Raw genomic sequence first — 27,338 nt, 5'->3', positions numbered from 1 at the left:
ATCAAAGAGATTAAGAGGTTTGTCTGAGGTCACACAAGTTGTGATTGAACCAGGATGAGGAATGAGGTGGACCTGCTGTAAGAAACAAAATGTAGGTTCCTCAAAGGGCCAGCGGCTTCAGGGGACTCTCCTTTTAGTGCCTTAGATTGCTTGCACCGTGGCTTGGCACAGCCTGGTACAGATCCAATCTGACAAAGCAAGACCATAAAGCAGAAGGAGCTGGCCAAACTCACCCAGCAAGGGAGGAGGTAGAAGAGTGGAAGCCTAGTCCTAGACATGGCCAGGTCCCAGAGTCTGGTGTTATTGGTTCCCATCATACTCTCCCTAGCCCCCCTTGTGGGTGTGGTGGAGCAGATTACTCCTCCATCCTGGGAGCTGGCCCAGATGGATGCATCAGCATCAGCCACTCTGCTGATCTGGATGGGTTGCTCCCCTCCTGGGGAATGCAGGCCCCCTCCCATTCCACTCCTTCACATTCTTCAGCTCCCCCGGAGCCAGTCTCAGCCCCTCACATACTTGCTTCCTCTTTCTGCCCCTCCCTGAAATAAGGGGAAACCCAGAACCAGGGATTGGCCCAGCCTAGCCTGAGCAGTCTGACAGGGTAGGACCACCAAGCTGAGTCAAACTAACCCAGAAAAGATGTCTAAGAGAGGAGAATGGGTGAGTAGGGGTCTCTTCAGGAGGATGATGGGATTCATCTCCCCTATTCAAGATCAGCACCAAGCTCGATAACAGACCTGCTGCTGCCTCTAGTGTTTTCCCAAAGTAACTTTTGGGAGTGGATTTGGAAATCTCCCAGTTTGGACTGGAAACCTCCCTGTTTGCTCTTTTAAACTTAAACTTCTTAGGGACCCCCAAGAAGGATTAATTAGCCAGTCTCAGAAAGAGACTAGAGACAAAAGAGTGTTTTCTGAACAATCAGCTTCCATCTAGGAGTGACTGGCCATCCATCCACACAGAAGCAGGTGGGGCTGGACATCTCATGGTCCTGCCCTCAGATTAGTCACTGGCCTGTCCCCACCGCCCAAGGTGCCGAATAATGCTGAGTGACCTTTGCCAACTGCCAGCTCCTTCCTCTTCTTCAGAGGGCCGGCCCTCCTATCCCTTTGTGAGACCTAGAAAGGTGTGTCACCTCCCTCTTTCACTTCACCAAACCCAGGGCTGGGAGGGTTTACTGTCAGCTTCCCCCTTGGGGTGTGAGGAGTAGGGAGCCACTGCCTGCCTGGCTGGACCAGGCTGCTACTGCTGTTGCTGCTGTGGGGGGTTCGGCTGGCCCGGGATCTAGGATGGAATGGAACTTCCTCCTGAGGCACCCGCTGGTTCTGACTGTATTTTTCATATTTACCTCTGGGGCAGGTAAGTTTACCTCCAGGATAGGGGTCCAGGGAAGGAGGATGCACTATTTGGATAACCGGGGGCAATTTCTTTTCATTCTCTGGGTCTCTAGGTCCTTGTTTGAAAAACTAGGGAGTGGGACCACATGACCCTTCTAGGTCCCTTCTAGGAAATTCTGGGATCCTAGGTCGCTTGTACAAAATGATAAGACTGGGTCAGTTTCCAGAGGCGGGGGGTGGGAAGGGGAATGAAAAATCTTCCTCTAGGAGAGATGAATATTGACAGGTAGGTGGGTGGAGAGGAAAGCAGACCCCTACTGTAAAACTACCTGCCAGTTGATAGGGACTTCTCTTAGGAAATGTCTTGGTGCTAAGGATCTCTCAAGGGGCCCCCATTGGAGATATTTTCCTGGTTGACTGAAGCTACCTTTAGCAGAGATTCTTATAGAGACAGACAGAATCCTAGTTAGATTTTGAATGTGGAGGTACATCCAGGCAGGTGCTGCGACAGCTTTCCGGGAGTTGGCCCTTTTTATTGGAAGGTTTTCCACTCAAGCTGGATTCCATTCATTTTGTGGGACTATTTTCTGGCAATGCCCATCCCTGAAGACTCCCTGCAGACACTGGCTTTTCCTGGGAATACTATGCCCCATTCAACACCTCTATTCTCCTTGTAAAGATAGAAACTGGTTTCAAAAGATGAGGCTGTAAGGAATTCTCATGGGTTCAAGCCTGGACCAAAGCAAATAATTAATTCAGCAAATATTGACACAATAGTAAATTCAATTACAGTGACATTTTGGAAGTTCCAAAACACTGTTCCCTACCTCTATTTACAGATGGGGAAACTGAGGTTAAGAGAAGGGAATGAAGGCAGTAAAGGATCTAAGAATCAAAATGTAGTCTTTCCTACCTGGAAGGTGGGACAAAGATGGAGTGACAAGTGCTGCCTCTGGGGACAGACTCTCCATTCCATTTTCTCTCTGGGGTTTTGTGATACTGCCATAGCATGTAAGAAGAGAAAGGGGAGAATCCTAAACCATGGTATTTAGGGAGGAGTTGTGGTGTTCCTAGAGCCCCCTCTAGACTATTGTCATTGGCCACTGGTAGATCACCCCCATTCCACTCAAATTGGACAACGGGTGGACATCTACTCACATTAGGCATGTAGTAGTTTGGGGTCTCTGTGTAGGCTGGAGGGGCTGTAATGATGAGGGAGAGGACAAAAGTGGGGGTGTGTGTATAGATATAGATATAGTCTCACTAATGGATGAGTTGGGGTCTGGATTGGGTTAGAGAATACATTCCTGAGATTTTGCCCAATTACTATTGGAATCGGGGTGGAGGTTCCCAGCAGTGACCTCACTCTCATGGATAGAGACAGTAAAACCATGTGTGTTCTGCCTTCAGGGAGTATCGGGCGTCCCTCTTGTGAGATACATGAGTAGATCTGAAGTTGGAAAACCTGGCTTGAAACCCAACCTCTCACACTAAAAATCCATGTGACTTTTCACCCGACCTCAATTTTCTTGTCTATAAAGATCAGGGAGGGCTGTGTAGGGGACTGATGTTTAAGGTCCCTTCAGATTTAATCCTATGATCTTCAGACCCAGAGGCTCCCATTCTTTATTTTCTGTTTGTTTAGTCGTTTTTCAGTTTCCACTCTTAGAAGAGATTTACTAGCTTCTTTGTTCTAAGCAGATCAGGACTGAGGACCTTTGAAATGGAGCTCAGTTAATGTAGCATGATAGGACCATAGTTGGTCATAGTTAGGGCCGGAGCTCAGGGTTCTTGACTCTGCTACTAGGGCTTTTATTTTCTATGGCAATATGTGGGCAGAACTTTCACTTCTAAGTCTTGACTGGTGAGGCAGGGGACTGACTGGAAAGGCTGCCCATTTAACCTCAATAAGCCTACCCACTCTCACCCTGCCCTGCTTCCCAGGACCAAGCCTAATTGGGAGTGGGGGGAGAGACAGTGAGTCACACAGGAATGGCTTGCAAAGCCAGGCAAATAGTTACAGGATTTGTGGTCAAAGAGCATTGTACATGAAGCACAATACCCTGAATAGCAGTCAGGTTTGCACAAACTATTCACATTACTTGTGTCAGGGAAGTATCAGGGGATCTGTCCCCAAATAATGTTGCCACAACAGAGACAGGCTTGCTTCTCCATTTCCAGGAGGAGTCTTTACCCAAAGATTTCAGTTAGGGTCACACTGGGCATGAGGCAGGAACATTTATGGCTATTCATCTAGAACACTGGGCAGAGCCCCTTCTAGACTATTGCCATTGGCCTCTGGTAGATCACCCCCTTTCCACTCAAACTGGACAACGGGTGGACATCTACTCATGTTGCATGTAGCAGATACCTAAGGTTATTAATCCTGGATACTGGGCAGGTCACTCTATGCTTATTCATACTTCCGTCCACCTTGACTTTTCACTGGTTACTGGGCAATCCATTCTCACCTCACTCACATTGGTCAATGGACAGTAGGTATTGAGCAGATATTGCCAAAGCTGTTCATTCTGGACACTGAACAGACACTCCAGAGTTATTCACATTGAGCACTGGGTTAGAAATCTCCCCTTCTCATACACCTAAAGATCACCATCAGTACTACTCCCCCTGGACATATATAAAAATATATATAAATATATAAATATATATATATAGATATATATAGATATATATAGATATAGATATAGATATAGATATAGATATAGATATAGATATAGATATACTAGACAATGGGCAAAAACCCACAGGGCTATTCACAGTGGGAACTGTGCAGATACTCCTAAGCAATTCACATTTTGTTGGGTAGACTCCAAGGAGGACACTCATTGGAACGCTGGGAAGACTTTGATGGCTAGTCATGCTGGGCATTGGGCAAGTCACTACTGGGTTTATTTGTGTTGAAAATTAGAAGTTCCCTCTCTCCTAGTTATACCCATGAGGCAATGGGAAGGCATTCTTGGAGCTAGTCACGTTGTATAGACCCTTGAGTTATCCACACATTGGACAGGGGGCAAGCATTTCTGAGGCATACCTTTCAGTTATTCATACTGGCCAATGGGCAGACACTAATAAGGAATAGTCATGTTGAGTCTTGGATACATATTCCTAGGAATATTCACACTGGGGCACAGGCAGGATTCCTTTGGGGTAGTCACATTGGACATTAGCTTCTAGGACTGTTTGCATTGCCCTGTCCATTTGGGTTTCTGAAAGTGCTTTGAGATAAATAATCAGAATCCATGATTCTTGATGCTCAGCTTGGTTTCCCTCCCTCATTTCTAGGAGGCATCTCCAATCTATGGAAATATTCCTGGGGTCATCTTTAGTTTCCCCTTTATTTTGACTTCCTGCCTTTACAAATAGAATCAGAGTCCCAAGTACTGTCCTGTTGGAGCACTCAACGCTTGGGAAGAACATTTAAGGAAGTATTCAATGTATTTGGGGGTGTCTGGGAACATCAAAGGAGTCCTAATGGAGGGGGCCATCAAAGGAATGATGGCAGGCCACTGAGAGGCAAGGGAAGAGAGCATCACTCTGGGATAGGTTCTAAGTCAGCCCTCAGGTAGGGAGAAGAGTTTCAGTTTATTTTTCTTTTTACTCATTATAGTTCCAGGAAGCAAAAGATTGTTTGCTTAGGGCTTCTTGATCCTTTGTAAACAAGAATTTGCTCTTTTATGCTTGCAGTCAGTCTTCTGATCAGGAAATTGTCACCTTAATTGAAAAGATGCTAGGTGATGTGTGAAAGAGCTATGTTGTCCTTTCACTCCTCATCTGTCACCCTGGTCACAAAATCACAGTTGGATAGGGAAAAGACTCCTCCCTGAGCACTGACTATCCTTGCCACATTTTACCTGAGAGGGAGAAGCCCAGAGAGAACCAATCCTAATCATTCCTCCTTTCAGAGTCCCTGCCTTAGTTATTTCCCACCCAACCTCCCATGTCCTAGTGGCTTTCCCTCCTTTCTACTTTTCCTAGTGAATTACTGGGTTCCAGGGAGATGAAACATAGAGGAAATGGAGACATAATTTCCAACTGGGGGAAGGGCATGGGGAGGTTTCTGTTCACTTGTTCCTTTCTCATCCTTTCCCTATATTCTCTGCCCATCATTGAAAGTTATTTAACTTTTCTAGGCCTCAGTTTCCTCATATGTAAAATTAAAAGATCAGATTAATTGATCTCTAAGGTCCCTTTCAACTAAAAATCCATCATCCCTTTAATCAACTGATAAATCAATTAACAAGTGTTTGAAAAATACCTTCTTATTATATGCCAACCACTGGTGATATAAACATAATGTACAACTAGTGAGTGACAAGCCAGTGGTACCATAGTGCATGGAGTTGCTGGCCTGAAGTCTGGAAGACTCCTCTCTGAGTTCAAATATGGTCTCAGACATTTTCTAGCTGTCCTAAAAGAGCTTAAATTGTTATCAGGCAAGACAATATAGCTTTTATGTTTTAGGAACTGCAAAAATATTTTCTGATGAACATTCTTATTAATATGAGGTATTTTTTTCTTTGATGGGGAGACAGTTGGGGAATGGGTGAACCAAGAGTGGCTCATTTAGAAGGTAAATCTGAGTTTTGGAGGAAATAAAGAATTGTAAGAGGTGAAGGGAGGAGGGAATACATTCCAGACTCATGCTACATTTTCATCATCATCATCATCATCATCATCATCGTCATCGTCATCGTCATCATGATCATGATTACCATCATAATCATCCTGATCATGATCATCATGATCACTGGCATTTATATAGAACTTTAATATTTTCAGAGTGCTTTACAAATATTGTCTCTTTTGGTCCTTAGAACCACTCTAGGAAGGTAGGTGATAACATTATCTTCATTTTGGAGATGAGGAAACTGATCAAAAATCAAATCAACAAAATCAAAAATCAAGCAGTGTCCCCAAGATTACATAGCTACTGGGCATCTGAGATTGAATTTGAACTTGGGTCTTTCTTATCCTGAACTAACACTTCATCTATTGCACTAACTAGCAGCCTTTATCATTCCCAAGTCCTCTCTTCCTCCTCATGCTCTCTCTTCCCATATCTCCAAGAAGCAAAATAATGTAATTGTTGAATCCAGGTTCAGGAGTTGGGAATCTGCCTTCATATCCTGACTTAATCACTTCCTGGAAGCATGACTACATGTGAAGTCACTTTACCTTTCTAAGTCTCAGCTTCTTCATCTGGAAAAGGGGTACAAGAAAGTTTGCAACTCCTACCTCCTGGGGCTGCTGTGGAAGAAGTTCTAGATAAATATGGATGGTTATTATTATTATCCCTGGATGTCCCCTCTCTCTCTTTCTATTTTCATGTGTATGTCATTTTTCTGGCTGTTTCCTTCAATTTGTTCATAAAGATTTTCCCATATTTCTCTATTCATCATTTTATCATTTCTTACATGCACATATAATTTGTTTAGCCATATGCCAATTGATAGGCTTCTACAATGGTTTCCAGTTCTTTGCTCACACAAAAAGTGCTGCTATAGTTTAGTATATATTGGGGATGGAAAGAGCTTTCTTTTTATCAATGGGTAGATACCTAAAAGTAGATTCTCTGGGTCCTAGGACATGGACACTTTCTTGCATAATTCCAAATTCCTTTGCAGATGATTTGTATCTGTTCACAATTTTACCACATATCTTTGTTTTAAAGAAGAGGAAACTGAGTCTCACAGGTTGTACAGCTAATAAGGGACAGAGCCTCAATTTCAGTGCAGATCTATGAAGGGCTGGGGGCAGCTAGGTGGCTTCACAGAGTACCTGGTCCAGAATCAAAAAGCCTCCTCTTTCTGAGTTCAAATCTAGCTTCAAACACTTACTAGTTGTGTGATCCTGACCAAGAAACTTCAAGATTTGCCTCAGTTTCCTCATCTGTAAAACGAGCTGAAAAAGGAAATGGCAAACCACTCCTATATTTTTATCAGAAAACCCCAAATAAGATATGACTAAAAAAGACTAAACAACAGTTTTAAAGGGCTAGTTCAGCTGACCTCTTTCCACATCCCCATCCTTCTAGCCTTCCCTTCAGTTTTAAATCCTGTATTCCCATGACATGGATCTGGGGACAGAAAAGCATGGTATACAGGGTAGAAAATAATAGGACTCCAAAAGAGCCCCGAGAATGCTTGAGGATGAAGGCATCTGCCTTCATGGAAGGTGATGGATGATGAGCGAGGACGTATCACAGGGGCAGCTTCCTTCCTGACACTGCTTTTTGGCATTCAAAGGCAGCTGAATTGGAATTGCAGTTGGCCCTGGGAACTTGACACTTCTGCTGATTGAGAAGTCATGGTTTCTTCCTTTCTTATAGAGCTCAGATGTCATTGCTGCCCTGGAACTGTGACTGGGGAGAAGCCGCTCCTATTATGTCAACATTGTGGTCTAGGTTGGGTGCTTGGTTGGCTTACAGGTGGAGGATCATACCCCGCTATGTATGTTCCCTCGCCAACCCCGAGGGCCTCTTCATTGACGCAGGGTTGTAGAACCCTCTCAGGGTGGAGCTGAACATTGTGTTATCTCCACATACCTAAGTTTCATATCTTTTGTTTTTCCTCTTCATCTGCACTTGAACCTAGGTGCCTGTATCTTTGAAAGGGAACAAACTCGAAACTTGTCATCTCATCCTGTTTACTGTTCTTCTCATCAAAAAGCTCATTGAGGTTCTCTTCCTCTTTCTCCTGACTCTGAAAATGGATAATTTCTGTAGATCGATTCTATCATACAAACACTGATTTTTTCAAGACCCCCGTGGTTCTGACTCTTTGTGACTAGAGGATCCTAAGAGCTCTGTATTTGTGGTCACAGAACCTAGGTTCAAAAGCTAGATGTTATGCTTCCTATTTATATGATCTTGGCAATCACCTGTTTGGACCTTAGATTCCTTAACTATGAAATAAGAGAGTTGGACCATTACAGTGGTCCTTTTCCAGATCTGAATATAAGCCCAGCACTCAAATTGATCAAGCCTTAAAGCACTATAACTGTGAGATTTTTTTTTCTCATTTAGTTTTTAATTTATTTTTTTATCAATTACATGTAAACAAAAACATTTTTGACATTTAAAATTTTTTGAGTTCCATAATCTCTCCTTCCCTTCCTTCTGTCCCACTTCTTTGAGAAGACAAGCAATTTGGTATAGATTATACTTGTGAAGTCATGAAAAATGTATCTCCATGTTAGTCATGTTGCAAAAGAAAATGCAGACCAAAAAACTGGAAATTAAAAAGTATATTTTGATTTTATTCACATTCAGATAGCATTTTTTTTTTTCATCGTAAGTCCTTCCTAATTGTCTTGGATTGTTGTTTTTATCCCTCTCAAAGAGGACCATAACATCAGGGAGGGGATGCCATGTCATACAAGTGAATTGGATTTAATTGAGGGAGGACAGTAGAAGGTCACCTGTTTCACTTTTCCCCCCAGAGGCATCTGGGTCCAATGGCAAGATATAGATCAAGATGACTGGAGATCACTGAGAATAGCTGAGTCATTCATAGTTGATCATTGTACAAGATTGTTGTTACTATTTACAATATTTTCCTGGTTCTTCTCACTTTATTTTGCATTGTTCATGCAAATCTTTCTAGGTTTTTCTGAAACCATCCTGTTCCTCACTTCTTATGATGCAATAGTGACCCGTCACAGTGGTCAGTCCCTTATCCAGCTATTTCCCAATTGGTGGGCATCTCAATCTCTAGCTCTTTGTCACCAAACAAAATGAGCTGTGATAAATATTTTTGTGTATTTGGGTTCTTTTCCTTTTTTTTTTTTTTTTTTTGGATCTCTTTGGGAATAAAGACTGAGTAGTGGTATTGCTACGTCAAAAGATATATACAATTTTATAGCCTTTTTGGTGTAGTTCTAAATTGTTCTCCAGAGCAGTTCACAACTCCAAAGGTAGATTAGTGACTCAGTTTTCTTATATTCCTTTCAACACTTGTTATTTTTCTTTTCTGTTATATTAGTCAATCTGACAGGTGTGAGGTGGTACCTCAGAGTTGTGTTAATTTGCATTTCTCTAATCAATAAGGATTTAGAGCATCTTTTTAAATATGACCCTAGATATTGATTTCTTCTGAAAACTGCTTATTCTGAAAATTATTTCCCAGGTTTCTAATTTCCCTCTAAAATTTGCTGCTTTGGTTTTCTTTGTACAAAATCTTTTTAATTTGATGTAACCCAAAATTATCCATTTTACTCTTGTTGGGTCCCAAATTCTTTCCTTATCTATAAATCTGACAGGTAAAATATTTCATCCTCCCCTAATTTCTTATATCATACTATGAGATTATTAAAATGGAAGACAGGTCTAAAAGGAAAATGTTAACCATTTGCAATTGACTCTCACTACCATGGGAGCTCAGGGAAGGGAGAGCTCAGCATGGGCCAGGATAATCAGGGAAGAATTCCTTGAACTGGAACTTGAAGGAAAGTGGAAGAGAAAGCAAAGATTGATCCACCGGGAAAGATCAGGACATTGGAAGTTGGAAAGAGCCTTAGATACAACTGGATTTTCTCTCTCTTATTTTATAGATGATAAAATGAGTATCAGAGGTGGGAATAATACTTGACCAAAGTCACATAGTGAGTGACATTGAATGGATAGATCTTGAAGACATAGAGGCCAGAATGGAAAACAGAAACTAAGCTAGGCTGAAAGTTTTAGATTTAGATCTGGAAGGCATTTCAGGTATCCCCCACTACATTAGGAGGTAACCTAGTCACAGTCCCTCAATTTATTTTGTCTCAAAACAAAATGAAATTGAAAAAAAAAAACCAATGAAAGTTCATTTTCTTCCCTTACTTCCTTTTTCTTCATTTGGAAAGAAAGAAAAACAAAGTACTTTGAATAAAGGTGAATAGTTAAGAAAAAAAAAATCCCACAGTGACCATCTTAAAAAATATCTATGCCTCAATTTGCATCTTGACTCCAACACATTTCAGTCAAGAGGTAGGTAATGTGTTCCTCATTTTACAAATAAAAAGAAGTGAATAGAACAATAAATATAGAAATAAGATCTGAAACCATATTTACTTGTTTCCAGATCCGGCACTCTATGAGAGAATAGGGTAGGGTCAAAATGGGTGCTTTGTTTTTCCATATAGGAAAAAATTGAAGACAAGGCAGGCCTTCAGAAATATGAGCAGTTTATGAAAGGCATATATACTAGACACTTGTAGAAAGAATCCAAATTTTTTAAAATTATTTTTTTAAAAGATAACTGACATGGTTTAATTAACCATACTTCTTGAAGAAAAATACAAGTGCCTTAAGACTATAATGTTCTTATGAATATTTTCCCATAAAGTATGTGACATCAGAGTAATATTTGCAGTTTTTCTGGTTCTATGGCATTTTAATTGGAGCAGGGTATTAACCATTTCTAACTGACAAGGAACTTAGAAAAAAATTAATTCAAGGACAAAAAATGTTATTTAGGGGGAAAACATATAACTGCACAATTATTATCTACTTTAAATTTTATTTTTACAAACAGCAAGAGTTTAGTACTGGTGCTCAGCCCATTTACACCATAAAAAATGGCCTGAATTAGGCCCTAGATAGGGCATTTATAATGAGAAAGTTAGAAAAGTCTGAACCACAAAGAAACATACCATTGCCCTAAATTACCCCCCAAACCTCTTGATTTAAAAATAATTAAAATGCCATGTTTTGGTATCTAGTTTTCTCTTATTCCCATTAAAGGACATCTTCTATGTTCCTCATTTTGATAGCATACTAGTTTGTCTGTAGCATGCCAGAACTTCCATCTCTATAATCTTGAGCCATTGCTGGCTCCAGTCTTCCTTCCCTGAGCTACAAGAGGCTCTTTTCTATATTCTGCTAAATTTCTTTATATTCTACTTCACTGATTGTTGTTACAACTCCCAGGATCAAATTCACCAGTTTTTTAATGGATAACCCTTATATTACCTCTTAGTTTTTCAAAAAGACTATAAAAGTATTTGATCCAATGTTGTTCTTTACTAATAAAAATGTTTTTATCATTTAGTTTTATTGAATCATGTAACTGTCTCATCATTGCAGATGTTCTTTGTGGAGGATCAATAAAATAATTTCAATTCTCAATCATGCAATTAGAGGACAGCAGGGATAAGGAAAATCCAAGTTATTTCTACCTGATTCTGGAAGATACCATTGTAATTATTTTTGGTACAATCACACAATCATATTCATTTGTAATTAGTGTTATTGATTTTGTTTTATTTGGGGTCATATCTAAATTACTTTGTACTCTATGAGCACATATCAGCTAGATATAATGACATTTTTAGCTGGGAAAGAGAAGCAGAGGGATATTTCTCTGGATGATCACTATTTGTGGTTATTAGATACCACCGATGGCCTTCTCTCCCTGGCCTGGCCAGTAGTCTTCCAGTCAGAGGAACTTCTATTCCTGAGTTGTTTTTTTTAGTAGCTTGTAGAGGCCTGGATTCCAATCTTGCCCCCATCTGCTGTGTGACTATGGGCACCTTTAAACCAGCCACAACTGGCTCCCAGGGTTGCTATGGGGCTGAAGCAGACAATTATGAAAAGTGCTTTGTGATTGTTGAAATTCCTTATAAAACTTCATGGCTATGATCACCCACCAGCTGTGTTGACCCTGGGTCAGATGCAGATGCCAATGGAGTTTAACAAAGGATTAGGAGTCCTGCTTTGCATTTATCTCCTCAATCTCTGGATCAAACGTCCTTAACCTGAAGTACAGGAATTTTCAAAAATGTCTTTTGATAACTGTATTTCAATAGTGACCAATAAGTGGTGCCATAGTGCACAGAGTGCTTGGCTTGGAATCAGGAAAATGAGTTCCAGCCTTAGACACTTACTGGGCATGCCACTTAACCTTGTTTGCCTCAGTTTCCCAATCTGTAAAATAATCTGGAGAAGGAAATGGCAAACCACTCCAGTGTCTCTGCCAAGAAAACCCCAAATGGGATCACAAAGAACAGCCAGACATGACTGAAACTGAACAAGAATGTAAAAATATCAATGTAATTGGTTTTCTTTGTAATCCTATTTTGTTTTATACATTTAAAAGCTTCTGAGGAGTTGGGCTTTCCCAGATTGTTTGCCAAAGGAGTTCCTAGGCTTTTCCTGATTAACAGAGGGGGTCTGTGACAAAAAAGGCAAAGAATTCCTGGACTAGAATACTTCTAAGTCCTCTTTCCAATGGGTATTGGAATTTAGGGAGGGTGCTGATATGCTGGAGAGCATAGAAAGGAGAGGAGCTGGGAAGGTGGAGAGACTCTAGTCTGGTACTAGGTAGTAGGAACGTTTAGCTTAAAGAGAAGAATGTGGTGATAGTTAGCTTCGAGGACTCATAAGGCTGTCGTGTGGAAGAGGGATTTGGGGTACTCTGCTTGGCCCTGGGGGCGTGGGGGTGTGGGGTGGAAAGCAGGAGCAGCAGGGTGGAAGAGGTGTAAAATATTGCCATCTAGAGGAAGCTTTCCCAATCCTCTTAATTCTATTTCTCTCGATTCTCTCCTTTATCCTCTATCTATTAGTTGTCTCCCCTCATGAGATTGGGAGCTACATGAAGGCGGGTGGGGACTATCTTTGCCTTTCTTTGTATCTCCAATTCAGTACAATGCTTGGAATATATTAGGTGTTTAATCAATGGTTATAGACAGACTTACTGACAAAATGGCAAAGAGGCAGATTTGGTCTAAATGTAGGGAAAAACTTGCTAACAATTAGTGCTGCTCTAAAATGGAGTGGGCAGGAGGAGGAGGGGGCTTTTTCTTTGGGAGTCTTTGGGCAGAGGCTGCATGATCATTTCTTACACAAATTGGAATGAGAATCCTTTTTTAGAAGAGGTTTCAATCCAACCCCTGGACTCCGTTCCAAGTTGGAAATTCTGTCATTCTGGAGAAAGTCACAGGGAGTTATTAGAAAGGACTTAACAACCCAACAGTTCTTCTTCCCCTAATAGGAAATAGAACACATCCTTTAAGTCTTTACCAAAAAAAGAGGTAGCTGAGGTAGGGAAGAGAAGGATGAGAGAGGCAGGGTGGGGCGAAAGAAGAGAAAGAGGGAGGAGAGGGGAGAGAGAGAGAGAGAGAGAGAGAGAGAGAGAGAGAGAGAGAGAGAGAGAGAGAGAGAGAGAGAGAGAGAGAGAGAGAGAGAGAAGAGGAGAGGAGAGGAGAGAGAGAGAGAAGGAGGGAGGGAAAGAGAGAGGGAGGGAGAGGGAGAGAGAGGGAGGGAGGGGGAGAGAGAGAGAGAGAGAAAGGGAGAAGACAGAGGGAGACAGAGAAAGAAAAAAAGAGAGAGACAAGAGACAGAGGCAGAGACACACAGAAACAGAGAGAGACAGAGAGAGGCAGAGAAAGAAAGAGACACACACACACACACACATACACACACAGAGATAGAAAGACAGAGAGAGAGAGAGAGAGAGAGTTACACACACAGAAACAGAGAGAGAGAGAAGGGCAGGCAGACAGAGACAGAGACACAGAGACACAGAGACACACACACACACAGACACAAACACACAGACAGAGAGACACACAGAGCACTTTAGTCTTGGTTCTAGGGAGACTTGGGTCCAAGTGCTTCTGGCACATACTGGCTTTGGCAACCTGGGCAAAGCACTTCAGCCAAGAAGTGACACTTAGGATCAATAAAATAGGCAATTCTCTACGAAAAAAAGAAGTGCTTACTCCTGTTGCTAAAGGATCATTACTTGGGAACTTGGGAATTCTCTATATTAAGAAACAACACATTTAACCCCCCAGATACACACACACACACACTTCTTGAATAGACTACCTTAGGAGAGAGGAGTTTCCTATCTTCCAAGTTGTGTCAGCCAAGGCTAGCGAGGATATTTCTTCATGGGGAAATTAAATGATACTTTGAACCACAGAGATGACACGTTAGTATTGGAGGAACTGCAGTACTGAGCCCTTAAATTAAAGGGCAACCTCTGCTCCTCAGCTTGGGGTGTCATGCTTTTATTACTATTGTGGATCTGTGATTGTCTCGGTGAAGGGAACTCTTCAGTCAGGAAAGTCCCTCTCCCCAGCCAGATACAAACCTGCTTTGTAACTTGTAGCAAATTGTGGGGATGCTGAGATTTGTCTCGATGATTTATTTGTTCAGGTGTCAGAGGTGTGGACTTGAACCATGTCTTCCTTACCTGGAGATCAGCCCCTCTCTCCATGATACTTTTGAGACTTTAAAAGTCTTTAAATATTTGAGAAGGTCACAAGTCAGTGTGGTATAGGGAAAAGAACATTGTCTTTGGACTCACAAGACTTGTTTGAAGGCCTCCTCTGCCTTTACAAGCCTGTGTTTCTAGAGACTATCCAGAGGCTATCTCTTTGGGCTTCAGTTTCTTCAATAACAAAAATGAGGTGGGGATAGGGCCAAATGGACGCTGAGTTTGCTTCTGTGTTTAGCTCTGGGATCCACTATCTTGGGCAGTTAAGACCAGCTGGATTTTGACTCTTAAATTCTAGTTTCCACTACATCATTTCATCCATTGGAGAAAATAACCCTGGTTAGATACAGTCCTACAGCTAGTTCCGGGTGAATAGAGCCTTGGTACAGGTGCTGATATTTACAGGGGACTGGGAGGCTTCTCCCTTGAGGGGTTCCACTAGCTTGCTGCTCTGCTCCTTTGCTTGGCTTCCCAGGTTGTTGAGAGGATATTTTTCTGGGGTCCACCTATGCCCACCACCCCGCTTCTCTACCTGTTGCTTCTCCTCCCTCCTCCTAGGTATTGGGGGTTAATTAATGATACTATTTCAAGGGTGTGACAAGATCTCCTTTCCCCAGTACTATAGTAAACTCACCTTGGAAATAGGAGGTTGACTGTCCAGAGTTCAAAAATTCCTTGATGTTTCAGCACCGGTTAGAAATAAAGAAGTGCCACGGGGATTAAAAGGGATATATTTTCCCAGCCACTCTAACCTCTTCAACTCCCACAGATATGAGCAGCACCATTACGGCCACCATGACAAGCAAGGTTGGCCCAGAGGCTACATCTTCCTTCGCCACAACTCACCTTTACCTGCAAAGTTCAGACCCTGGTGGGAGCCGCTCCACTCTCCCGAACGCTTCTGCAGCTAAATCTCTGGATCCAGGCTTGTCGGGCGCACCTGTTACTTCATCTCCTATAGAGACCAGTCCAAACTCAACAGCTCCCATGTCCATGGAACCATCAAAATCTTCATCTGTGAGGACTAACAAGACATCCCCATCATCTCCTCCCACTTCAAAGGTCACAGGCATTGGGACAAGTATATCTGTTACTCCAGCCCCAAGGTGGGGGGAGAGCTCATTGTCTCCGGGCCCCATGTCCAGCAGAGTGGTCCCCAGCATTCCCCCTGTCACATCTCCTCCTCCCCACAAGGACTCCGGAATAAATGTCACATCTGACAGAGTGACGAGCACGGACCTGCTTTGGTCTACTCCCTTAGCTACGACCCCCTTGAAGGTAGGTTCCAGCCCCACTGAGACAGTTCACTCTAGGCTCACAACCTTGACAACAAGAACCGTGGCAGAGAGTATACCTCCCTTCAAAGTCATGTCAGTCCCTCCACTGTCAAGGACCTCGGCTTCTGACAGCAGCACTCTGCGGGCAGAGATGAATATGGCTACCTCTGCAGAAGGCCCTCCTTCCCAGGCAAGGAGCTCTCCCTCCCTGGATCCTACTCCATTTCAGAAGCCTTTGTCTTCTCCTGCCCATATGCCTTTGGGCCCGATTTCATCCACCTTTCCCACTTCCATTCCTCCTGCATCCTGGGCAAGCACAGCATCTTCTGATGCTATGCCATCTCAGGGGGCCACTGGAACAGCCAGCATCACTGCAGGATCAGAGAAGGACGCCTCAGGAGCATCCACGCAAGCTAGCGTTACCTCTATGGCCGATAACCATCCGGTCTCTCTCCTGCAAGAGACCACAGGGAGAGTGGGCAGCACCCTGAAGAAAGAGATAGCTCCTGAGTCCACTTCTTCTACCTCTCTCCTGTCGACAAGTAAGGTTCCAAACTTCCCTTTAGGGAATGGTGCAGGGGGACCTTGGAAGAAGGCCAAGTTGGAGTCTTGGAGCAAGACTTTCCTAGCTTGTTCTACAGAGGGTCCGTGTTTGGGGCCATGTCTGCTGGACCCACGTAATCCCTCAGGTTTCCCTGCACACTAAGTGGGAAGGTGGGCTCGGGGCAAAATTACCTTTTTCTTACTGTCGGCAGGAACTGGTGACGGTAATGACTGGACCTGTGGTAAGTGTTATTGTCTATTGTCCAACAGAAGAAAAGGCTTTGGCGGTGGAGTTTCCTGAGACCAGGGAGAGGGAAAGAAGGATGGAAAGCATTGTTTATCTGCTTATTCTTTGGGTTTAGCACCTACAGGAACAGTTTCTTTTCCTTCGTATTGACTGATCTCTTGGTACTTCCGACATCCTTTTCTTCAGGTAGCAAAGCGGGTACGCTGCCTCTGTCGAGAACTAGTGATCAGACAGCTTCAACAAGTAACCTTCTGGCAACAGTGTCCACTGCCATTCCCATGGGTGAGTAGAAACAGCAATTTGGTACAGTGGATGGAGTACTGGGCTTAGAGATGAATGCAAAGCTGGTCTCAGATACTTATTGGCTGCATGGCTTGGGGCAAGTCACCTAAACTCTGTCTGCTTTGGGATAATAATAATAATAATAACAACTATCTCTCAAGGGTCACTTAAAACTGCCTCATTTTCCTCATCTATAAAATGGATTAATAATAGTAATATAATATCTGAGTATATTATACATAATATAATCATATAATAGTATAGTATATAATTAATATGAGTAATAATAATAATAGCTATCTTCCAAGGGTGTTGAAAATAAAATGAGAAAATAATTATAAAATGCGTATTAGCATAGTGTCTGCCATATAGTGTATGCATAATAAATGCTTTATTTCTCCATTGGAAATTGCTTTTTATCTGAAGCTAATGACAACCATGGGCATGTCTTGTGAAGGATTTATCTTGCTTAGGTTCCTGTTTTCTTCTTTTTGGTGATGTTATACTGGTTTATTGTACCCAATTTCTTCCTTTTGGAACATATTATGGGTATAGAGCACACTCAGGTCCCAAAGGACAAATGGGATCTTGGGAAACTAATTCCTCATTTTGTAGATGAGAATTCTCAAGTTGAGATGAAGTGGTTTGCCTTTATTAGCTGTGGGTCATACATCTAGTCAGGTGCCCGGCACATTGTAAGCACTGGCTACTTTCCTAATGTTTTAAGTGTTTAAAGCTGAATTCAAACCCAAGACCTCCCCCCCCCCCCAACTGCCTGGCTTATAGAAGCGTCATATTCAAAGTCCACTCCCCAGTATGGTCCAAACCAGCTCAAAATATTTAACAAAATAAATGAAAACACAATACAACACAGATAAATAAAACACAACATAGAATAAAAAAAACCACAATACAACACAGATAAATAAATAAAATACAACATAGAATAAAAAAAACCACAATACAACACAGATAAATAAAAACACAACATAGATAAATAAGTGTGGATTATGTTAATCTATGGATTTCTAAGTCCTGCAGGGGTCCATTTTATCCGAGTTTGACACTGGTACTGCTACAACATGCTCTCTCCCCTACTAGGCCAAATGAAGGGAGTTGCCCCAAATCACCAAACTAAGAATCAGGACTTGAAGCCAGTCTTCTGATTCAGGGCTAGGGCCACTGCGCTGTAGGAGGTTGGGAATAAGAAGGGGTCTTACAGGGAGGAAATGAGCATGGGGGGCAGAGTAATTCCCCACCGGACCTCTCATGGAGCACCCCCTCCAGCCTTAGGCCTGTCCAGCAGCTGGGGGTGGGCAGGAGGCGCCACGGCTACACGTCCTATGACCAGAGAATCCCCAGAGCCCTCCAGCATCCCTGTGATTGGCTCCACGCAGGGAGCTTCTATCTCCGACACTCCGACAGGGGCAGTTGTCATGGAGACAGTTTCTGGCCCTGCTGCCATTAAGTCCACCAGCCTCACTGGGTCTACTGCTACCGGCAGCCCAAGGAGCAAGCCACCGACAGGAACCATCTCCCCTCCACCTGAGACGTCACCAGAAGGAGTGACCCAGAGCGCCAGAACCACCTCCGTCTCTCCCATCCCAGCTGTGCCTCCCAACAGCCCAGGCTCTAGCGTTCCTTCCAAGACTGGCCTGCTGGGGACAGTTTCCTCTCCCACACCTCGAGCAGGCACAACTACTGGTGAGGGTCCCGGCCTACCACAAACTCCTCAGCCCCTTGTTGATTCTGCCCCCTTAGAGACAGGCTTCAGTCACCTTGTCCCTCTGTCCTCCTCTCCTGCAGCTTTCGGTGCCAAAGTCACAAGGGGGAGTCCTGCTTTGGACCCCCGGTATACCATGTCCACCTCCAAAGAGAGGACAGACACCCAGGGAGGGACAGAACCCGGATCAGACTTCCTCTCTGCTACTCCACCGGGCAATATCCCTAAGACTGCCGGAGGGGACACGAGTGTAGCCACCTCATCCACTGAAGGGACAAGAGAGAACGTGGAAGGGTCGAGCGCTTCCCCTGAGCCCACAGACACCCCCATCATCACCCAGACATGGCAGCCCAGCTACCTGGGCGCCCCAGCTCCTCCCTCGGCAAAGGACCCACTTCCCTTTCTCTCCACTATGGGCCCCTCACCCTCTGGCTCAGGGAGCAGCTTTTCTGGTGCTGACACAAGTGAAGAGACCACTCCACCCACTGTTCCCATCACCCCCAACGGAAGGTCTAGGTCAGCGGGATCCATTGACACCAGCTCGACTTTTATCAACACCGAGATCCCGTGGATGAGCCCTAGCTGGTTCTCTACCACCGTCCTGGCTGATAGATCCAGCACAGTGGACAATACTCCGGACATAGAGGCCAGCACCATTTCCTCAGGGACTTCCAACTCTACTGACTACAGCCTTAGCTTCAAGACAAGTCCTCCTAAAGGCTTCAGCACAGACTCGATTCTCGACTCAACTCTCTCCCATACCTCCAGTAACGCGTCCGAGGCCAGGCTGGGATCTGAGACAGATTTTTTCTCAGTACCGACCAGAATAGCCGTTTCCACCATCAGTGGCTCCATGCCCACAACCAGAGAAAGCACAGTCGTCCCAGGGGTCCCCGACACAGACAAAGACGTGGTTCTCACCATGTCTAAGTTAGAAGGCATAATTCCCGATTGGCAACAGGCACCAAGGGCCCCTCCCGTGGCAGAGGAGATGACTTCGACTGCTCCCGGGACTGAAAGGACAAGCCTGCCCCCAGCAGCCAAGGTCGCTGACATCAGTCCCACTTTTCTGTCAGAATCCTATCTTGAACTCCCAAGTAACGAAGCAGAGGCTAATAGAGCCGCCCCTTTGTCTACTCCCCATCCTCAAGGTCCACTGTCCCCGGGCGTTTCAGAGAAATTAGTTCTGTCTCCTGAGTCAGCTTCAGGAGAGACCTCTCCCGATGACATTTCCCCCACAGCAGCCCCTGATATCAGCACTGTCAGTGCTACAGAGACGAGCCCTGACTTGGTGCTGACAAACGTGCCATCTGCCCTCAAAGAGAAGCCGGGTGGGCAGGCCGGACCGGTAGCTGCCCTGCTTCCCAAGGATGTGCAGACGGCAGCAGCACCGGGAGGTTCCCCTCGGTCCACAGCCACCCCTGCGGCCGACTGGAAGTCCGGCAGCATGTCCGAAGAGTCCCCACAGGCCCACTGGTTTGATGTAGCTCCTTTTGAAAAGTTTATCAGTGAAAGCGAGGAGAGTGTGCTTCCATCCTCCATGACTGTGAACAATTGGATATCCTTTGTCATAACAAAATCACGGATAATGGAAGCTACTTCTCAAATCATGGCTCTCAGACAGCTCACGGGTCCCAAACAAACAGCTGACTCTGAGGACTCTGGGACCTCAGACGTCGCTGCTATCAGCAGCGAATGGTTGAGTTCAGGGATGGCTGCCGTGACCATGTTGATGGATGAAGAAAGTACAGTGAGCACTGCTCCAGATGTGGAAATCAGCGTGGATATGCCCGGGACATCGGATTGCCTAGAGACCGGCGCTGGCCCCCTGATACATGCTCCTGCACTGCTCAGGACACAGTCCTCTGTCCATGTGACCAAAGTTCATGCCCCAGGTTCTACAATAGGAGCCGATCTTGAAGCAGAGACAGGCTCTTTTCTGGAGCCATCCACAACAGCAGCTTCTCCCACTGGCAGCTTTGTGCCCCCAATGGGAGGAAGTAAAGCCATCCCAGAGCTCTTTCCTGTAGCTGGAGCCCCGGAGTTTACTACCTGTGGGGCAGACAGTGGTCTTTCTTCACAGCAGCCTCTCACAGCTGCTGCCCCTCTTACTTTATCAGGGGTCACTTGCACAGAAGAGGAGGTGAATGTGGCTATCCCTAAGACTGAGAGTGTAAGTCTGAGCCCCAACACCAATGTCACAGGCAGTCATACATCTCTGCTGTCCCTGTATTGCTCTAAACTCCCAAGCACAAGTTCAGAGACTAATTTGGCCGCCCCCAGGACCACCTCCTCATCTGAGAGTTCAACATCTTCTGTTCAGTGGGATATTCCAATACCTGAGCAAGAACAGAAAGAGGTTACTGTCCCTGAGCTCCCAGAAACAACCCACACTGCACGCCTGCATCCCAGCTCCGTGGTGTACCAGACTACTTCTTGGTCTGAGAGGATGGCCTCTTTTAACCTCCCCACTATAAGAGAGGAGGGGAACTTCTCTCCGTCTGTCTCCTCGTCCTCCAAGTCCTCAGATAGTTCAGTGACCAATATTACAACTGGAGAAGAGATGGAGGAAGCTGTCTGTTCCTCTTCTAATCATACCAAAAGTCAAGAGCAGACAGCCAGCTCTAGGGGATCTGTGGCCACCACAATGGGCCACAGATGGTCAAATTATAGTTTGGCCTCTACAAGTGCTCTGGTACGCCAAGGAAGGGGCACGGGAAGTGTTCCAGCCCCACAGAATGGTAAAGTTTTTCCTGGAACCTCTGAGGCTATGGAAACCAGCCTTGGTCTCAAGTCAAGTCGGTCCACTTGGTTCAGAACAGACTCAATTGTCTACATGACTCAAGACCATACTCCAAGTTGTATATCGGAGATTGACCTCGGAGCAGATATGGTGCCTTTGCCAGCACCAACCTCAGAAGCATCCTCTGGTGCCAAGGATTCTATGCCCATCCCTGGAGAAAGCCCGGACACTCCAAGGTCCACTAGTCCCACCGAAGCAGCGACTCTCACCACGTCTGGGACAAGACCCAGTCCTTCTTTGAAACATCCCCTCGCTTCATCAGCCTCAATGGCCTTTTTAGGGGCCATGAAGACAGAGAAGATGGCTTCAGCTTTCCCCGGGTCTGGTCTGATCCACAGCACTAAGGCTGCAGGGGTCAGCCCCAGTTCCATATCTGTTTGCCATCTAGACCTCCAAAACATAGATGCTGAGGCTAGTATGGCCACTCTCCTGACCACTTCCTCTTCTGAAATTTTAGCGTTTTCAGACTATGAAACTGAGGGACAAAGCCCATTGGCAATTCCTTCTGACTCAACTCTGAGGGAGACATCCCCTGAGGATACTTCCTACCCAGCTCCTGAGACCCACTTAGCCAAAGCCACAGGAACAAATTCTCCTCCGTTATCTGCCATTTTTATCGCCACCCCAGAGACGCCGTCTGCCCAAGCAGAAACAGAGCCCCTCCCGGCTGCCCTGCCTCTCACTATCGTGAGGGATACCTCAGTGCCCTACACAGAAACCATGCCTGATAGTGAGATGCCATGGGCAGTGCCCAGGATGACCTGCCGACACACCAGCCTGCCCGCAGCACGTCCGGCCACTTCTTGGTCCAAAATCCCAATCTCTCTTGAAGATCTTGAGGCGATGAACCGCTCTGTCTCTATAGACACCACAATATCCACTTCCATGGCTAGAGGAAAAACGATAGAAGTTGCTTCTCTTGCCACTATTGAATCCTTAGAGACTACCGTTCCCGAGCAGGCAACTATTTCTGAGAAACCAACCAAAGAAGCCTTCTCCACTGGTGTCACAGAGTCAAGTTCAAATCTGGCTTCCCTGAGCGACGCAGAGGCTCAGGAAGGTGAAGGGGGTCATGGTCCATTTTTAGAAGCTAGTACTAGTTTCTCTGAGACAGCTGATCCTATTGGTCCAAACATTGACCTGAAGACAAGTCCAGATAGAGGGGCCATCCTAGAATCAGCCGTGTATAAGACACTCATGTATTCCACCTCAAGGACCAGCCTTGGAGCAGAGTGTAAGACTCTAAGCCGTACTGTGTCAAGGGCGAGCATCGGAGCAAAGACATTTCTGCCCCAGGAACCAACCAGAGAAGCAGCTGAGGAGCCTCAACTTGTTCCTGGAGATGACTCTTGGCCTCCTAGAATGTCAGAAGCCACAATTGTCACCATGACTGCCTCTGACACCAGCCCTCCTTGTCCAGAGCCCCTTACTCCATCACCCTCACTGGAGCTCCTTCCTGTGGCCAGGGAGACGGATTCTGATGTCCTTGGAGATGAAAGTTCCTTTCTGACCCCTACCGGTGAAATGGCAGATGTTGTGTGTCTTCCTGACCTTCCAAATACGGGGGCAGAGACTGGCCTAGTTGACCTCCCAACCGCATCCTCTTCAGAAGCCTCAACAGGCTCAGACCTCGAGGATGTAGGCCCCAGTCCATTAGTCACACCTTTTGACTCAACACCCGGAGGGATGCTCTCTGGTTGGAAGACACAAGCAAGAACACAGTTCCACTCCATGAAAGTCCCAGGCAGGGCCTCAGCTTCCACCCTGACCCTGGTCTCACCCTCTGTGGCGGAGAGGCTGGACACCTGCCCTGCTCTGCAGAGAGCCGGCCCATCTGCAGACCCCTTGGGGAGGAGCGCCCCCTGGCTTAGTTCTTACTTTGAGTTCACAGAAATACCTCAGCTGTTGCATCCCAGCTCTGAAGTGCATCTGGCTACTCCTTGGTTTGAAAGAACCAACTTCACAGAGACCCAGCGATACTCCGTGTCTGCCCCGGCATCCTCCACCATGGTGTCTGCCATGGATCTCTCTGAAGTACAGGAGGAGGAAGCTCCCTCCCCATCCTCTTGTTCCACAGAGACCACAGCTTCTGAGCAGGCTACTAGCTCTACGGGAGTTTTGGCCACTACTGGAGGGTTGACCATGGTGAGAACCAGATGGTCAAATCCAAATTTGCCATCAATGAACCCTCGAGTGGGCAGTACAGCGGGCAGCAGCAACCTGGACTTAAGGAATAGTGACTCCCCCGGGACTTCCCTCTCAACTCAGAGTGGAGCTGGCTTCTGGATCAGCCCTACTGAAAGGCATAAGGGAGGCTCAGTCAGCAACACCAACCTAAAGTACACTGTAGCTGCTCAGGAGGCCAACCTGGCAACAAGGACCCACTCATCTTTGGCACTAACCACTGCACTTGATGTCTCCAGTACCAGCAGCCTAGTGGTTAACCCTGGAGAGAGCCCTGCCACCCCAAGGTCCTCAACCACAGCTCAAGTCACCATGAGTACTGCAGGTGCTGCCCTCCCTGTGGCAGAGAGCCTCATTGTACCAACCCCTGCAGTCTCATCGGGAGCTCCTCCCAGGGATGGGGAGCTGGGTTTACCTGGCCCCGGGATGGAGAGCTCACACCTGAGATCTGGGAGCCAACTCAGAGAATTTATTCCGACTGCTCACCATCCTGATCTCCCACATGCAGGAGCCCCACACCTGACCTCCTTCCTGGAAATTCTGTCCTCCTTAGACAATGTGACCCCCCAGCCAGGTTCAGCTGCCACATCTCTTAACTCTACGGCTCCTGAGAGCCCAGAGGTCAGCTCAGCTTTCCCTCTGACCACCTCATCTGCTCTAGCTACGGCCAGAGGCGCCTTGGCCAATGCTGTTGGAGAGAGCCCTCCAGTGGCTTTCTCTGCAAGTCCCACCCCTGCCACCACCAGTGGCTCAGCAGTGACCACTCTAAGCCTGACCTCTTTAGCCTTTATAGGACGTGACCCTACTGGTAGTGAGGAGGCCAGTGAGGCGTCTAGCTCCCCAGAGCAGACACTGACAACTAGCTTGACACCTGCAGCTGCCTCTGGCTCAGTAGCCTCTCCTCCCACAATGCTGTCTGGTCTCACAGCACTGGCAACAGGAGCAGGTGCCCAAAGGTCTCTAGGGGAGAGCACACCCTCTCTGGACCCAGGCTTAGGGACCAGCCTTTCTATAACTTGGACCTCACCCCTGTGGAAGACCCCATCTTCCATCAGCCTAGATACAAAGTCAGGGACAGGAACCCCCAGGAGCTCCCCTGTCCTGGTTGTCACCACTTTTGGTGAGTCTGTACCTTCCCTTGGGGATCTGTACCTGGGGACCCCCCAGTGCATCTAAGCCCAGCCTTCACTGCCCCTGCATCCTGGACCAGTGCAGCCCCCATGACCCTGCTCCTTTATGGTAGGGGGAGTAAAGATGGGGCTGCAAGGACAATATCACTGAAGCAGAGGCAGTGCAGTGTATTGGATAGAGCACTCAACCCAGTGTCAGGAAAACTTGGGTTAAAATCTCACCTTTGATGCTTACTAGCTGGGCAGCTATAGTCAAGTCACTTATTCTATTCGCTTCAGTTTCTTCATCAGTAAAGTGGGGACAAAAATAACCTGCTTCAGAGGGTGTACATGACATGTGTAAAAAACTTGGCAAATTCTAAACATTACATGAACACGTGTTGTTTTGTGTTGTGTTACAGGTTCAGAAAAGGGTTCATTGGAAACATCCAAACTAGTGACCACTCTTCTGATGGACAAGACACGTGCAGTAGAGACAACAGCCTCATCTTCCCTTGAGACCCCAGCCACAGAGAACAGTGTTTCTGAAGCAGGAACAGATTCTACTGTTCCAGCCAACCCCACCCTCCTTATAAGTAAGTAACCACTGTGGGGTGTGGTGGAAAGAGCTTAGCACTTGGGAGCCAGGAAGCATTGAGTTCAAATTCTGCTGCAGACAGCTCTGTGATCCTCTGCCTTGTTTCCTGATCTGTAATGTCACCTACCATCATGACTCACAGGCTATTGGAACACATGACATGTAAAATGCTTTGCAGAACTTGAAGGGCTATATAAAGCTTGCTGTTATTAATGATATCACTATCAGTGCCTTCTTCCCTTTGGGGAGCCTGATGGAGGACATGGAAAGTGTTAGTGGGCTGTGCCCTGTGAGGTTAGAGCTACAAAAAAAGACAATTCTCCAGGTCCACTTTGTGGTGAATGCTTTATGAATCCTGCTTTAAAATATTACCTTTCCGGGGACAGCTAGGTGGTGCAGTGGATAGAGAACCTACCCTGAAGTCAGGACCTGAGTTCAGATCTCAAACACTTAATACTTACTAGCTTTGTGACCCAGGGCAAGTCACTTAACCCCGATTGCCTCAGCAAACAAATAAATAAAATGAAAATTGCCTGTCCTTTCTTGTCCTTTCCCAAAAATGGGATTTTATTTATTTATTTATTTGGGTTTAGATCCCAAAAATATGGTATTGTCCATTGACAGGCTAGAACTTTGAAGACAAAATATCCTGGAACCAATGAAAGTAATATTACGTGTTCTAGGTATACAACATATGTTTAGAATTAAGGATTGTGTATTTTCCTCCACAACCTTCTTCATTTGTTTGACATGACTGAGCCTGGTATCTTTCCTCATTCTATTCTGCAGGCACAGTACCCTCCATAGATACCCTGGGTCATTTGGGTATAACCAAACCAACAAATGACTTTTTAGAACCTGTGAACACCTCCAATCCTCTGGGTAAGTAGCAGTTTTCATTCTGTTGTTAATATAGAAAGAGCTCATTCCAGAGCTGGAAGGTATTCTCAAGGCCAGCTAATCATCAATATAGCATCTGAGTGTCAGAGAAGTGAATGGATTTGCTGAAGGCCTGCTTCCTTATTCCATCCCTTACTCAGACTAATCAGATCAGAACAAGTGTTTTTTTTTTCTTTTTTTTTCTGGGCTCACATTTTATTTTCCTCCTCTTCCTTCTACTTGTCTACTTGCCTGGAATTTTTTATTTTTATTTTTTATTTTATTTATGTATTCATTTTTATTATTATAGCTATTTAATTACAAGATATAAGCATGGGTAATTTTACAACATTGACAATTGCCAAGGCTTTTGTTCCAATTTTCCCCCTCCTTCTCCCCCCCTCCCTTCCCCCCAGATTGCCTGGAATTTTATTGGGATGGACAGGTTTGTAAATTATAATAGGCCATATCACCTCAGAGTCTGGTGCTTTTAAATGCCTTTTTAAAAACTCAAACTGGAAGCCACTAGTCAACTCCTAAAGATACCACCTGATCTTTCTCTGGAAATCTCCCAATCAACTTTGGAGAACATGGATGGAGTCTGACCTACTATGGCATTCTCTCCCATCATTAATTCCTAGTGGAACTATGTGGAACTGCAGCTAAGCTTCAAGATTTAAACTATCTTGTATCTTAGTGACTCTTGCAAAGTTTACAAAGTAACAATTCTTAAATCAGCATGACATCTCGAAAGGTAGCATTGAGCCCTAAGACTGCTCACAGCATTATAATAGATAGAAATTTGGAGTTAAAAGAGATCTTAGAGGTTACTGAATCCAATCCCTCACTTTACAGACAAGGAAACAGAGAGATTAAAGGGACATGTCCAAGATTAGGTGGGTAGCAAGTAGCAATAGCTGAGTTTTCTTTCCTTCCTTCCTTCCTTCCTTCCTTCCTTCCTTCCTTCCTTCCTTCCTTCCTTCCTTCCTTCCTTCCTTCCTTCCTTCCTCCCTTCCTTCCTTCCTCCCTTCCTTCCTTCCTCCCTCCCTTCCTTCCTCCCTCCCTTCCTTCCTCCCTTCCTTCCTTCCTCCCTTCCTTCCTTCCTCCCTCCCTTCCTTCCTCCCTCCCTT

At 45.3% G+C, this 27,338-nt stretch overlaps 1 protein-coding gene and 1 long non-coding RNA gene across 2 annotated transcripts in view; one reads left to right on the top strand and one right to left on the bottom strand.

Moving 5' to 3' along the window:
• Positions 1 to 1,138: 1,138 nt before the first annotated feature.
• MUC16 (mucin 16, cell surface associated) overlaps positions 1,139 to 27,338 on the top strand; it is a gene marked incomplete in the record, with an annotated part of 203,838 nt that continues 177,638 nt past the window's right edge. The window contains 5 exon segments of the mRNA XM_074301797.1: positions 1,139 to 1,356; positions 15,333 to 16,382; positions 16,817 to 16,912; positions 25,154 to 25,327; positions 26,119 to 26,211. Of these exon segments, the coding sequence (XP_074157898.1) occupies positions 1,287 to 1,356; positions 15,333 to 16,382; positions 16,817 to 16,912; positions 25,154 to 25,327; positions 26,119 to 26,211 (1,483 nt within the window).
• Positions 11,584 to 18,307, bottom strand: LOC141561784 (uncharacterized). Its single transcript, XR_012488159.1, has 4 exons — positions 18,177 to 18,307; positions 16,576 to 16,680; positions 15,410 to 16,294; positions 11,584 to 11,911 (listed from the first exon to the last, which is right to left on the bottom strand). It is a non-coding gene; the product is annotated as an uncharacterized LOC141561784 (long non-coding RNA).

This window comes from Sminthopsis crassicaudata, chromosome 1 (genome assembly GCF_048593235.1).
Source record: "Sminthopsis crassicaudata isolate SCR6 chromosome 1, ASM4859323v1, whole genome shotgun sequence".
In the NCBI taxonomy this organism is placed as follows: domain Eukaryota; kingdom Metazoa; phylum Chordata; class Mammalia; order Dasyuromorphia; family Dasyuridae; genus Sminthopsis; species Sminthopsis crassicaudata.
This window is presented reverse-complemented; position numbering and strand designations above follow the sequence as displayed.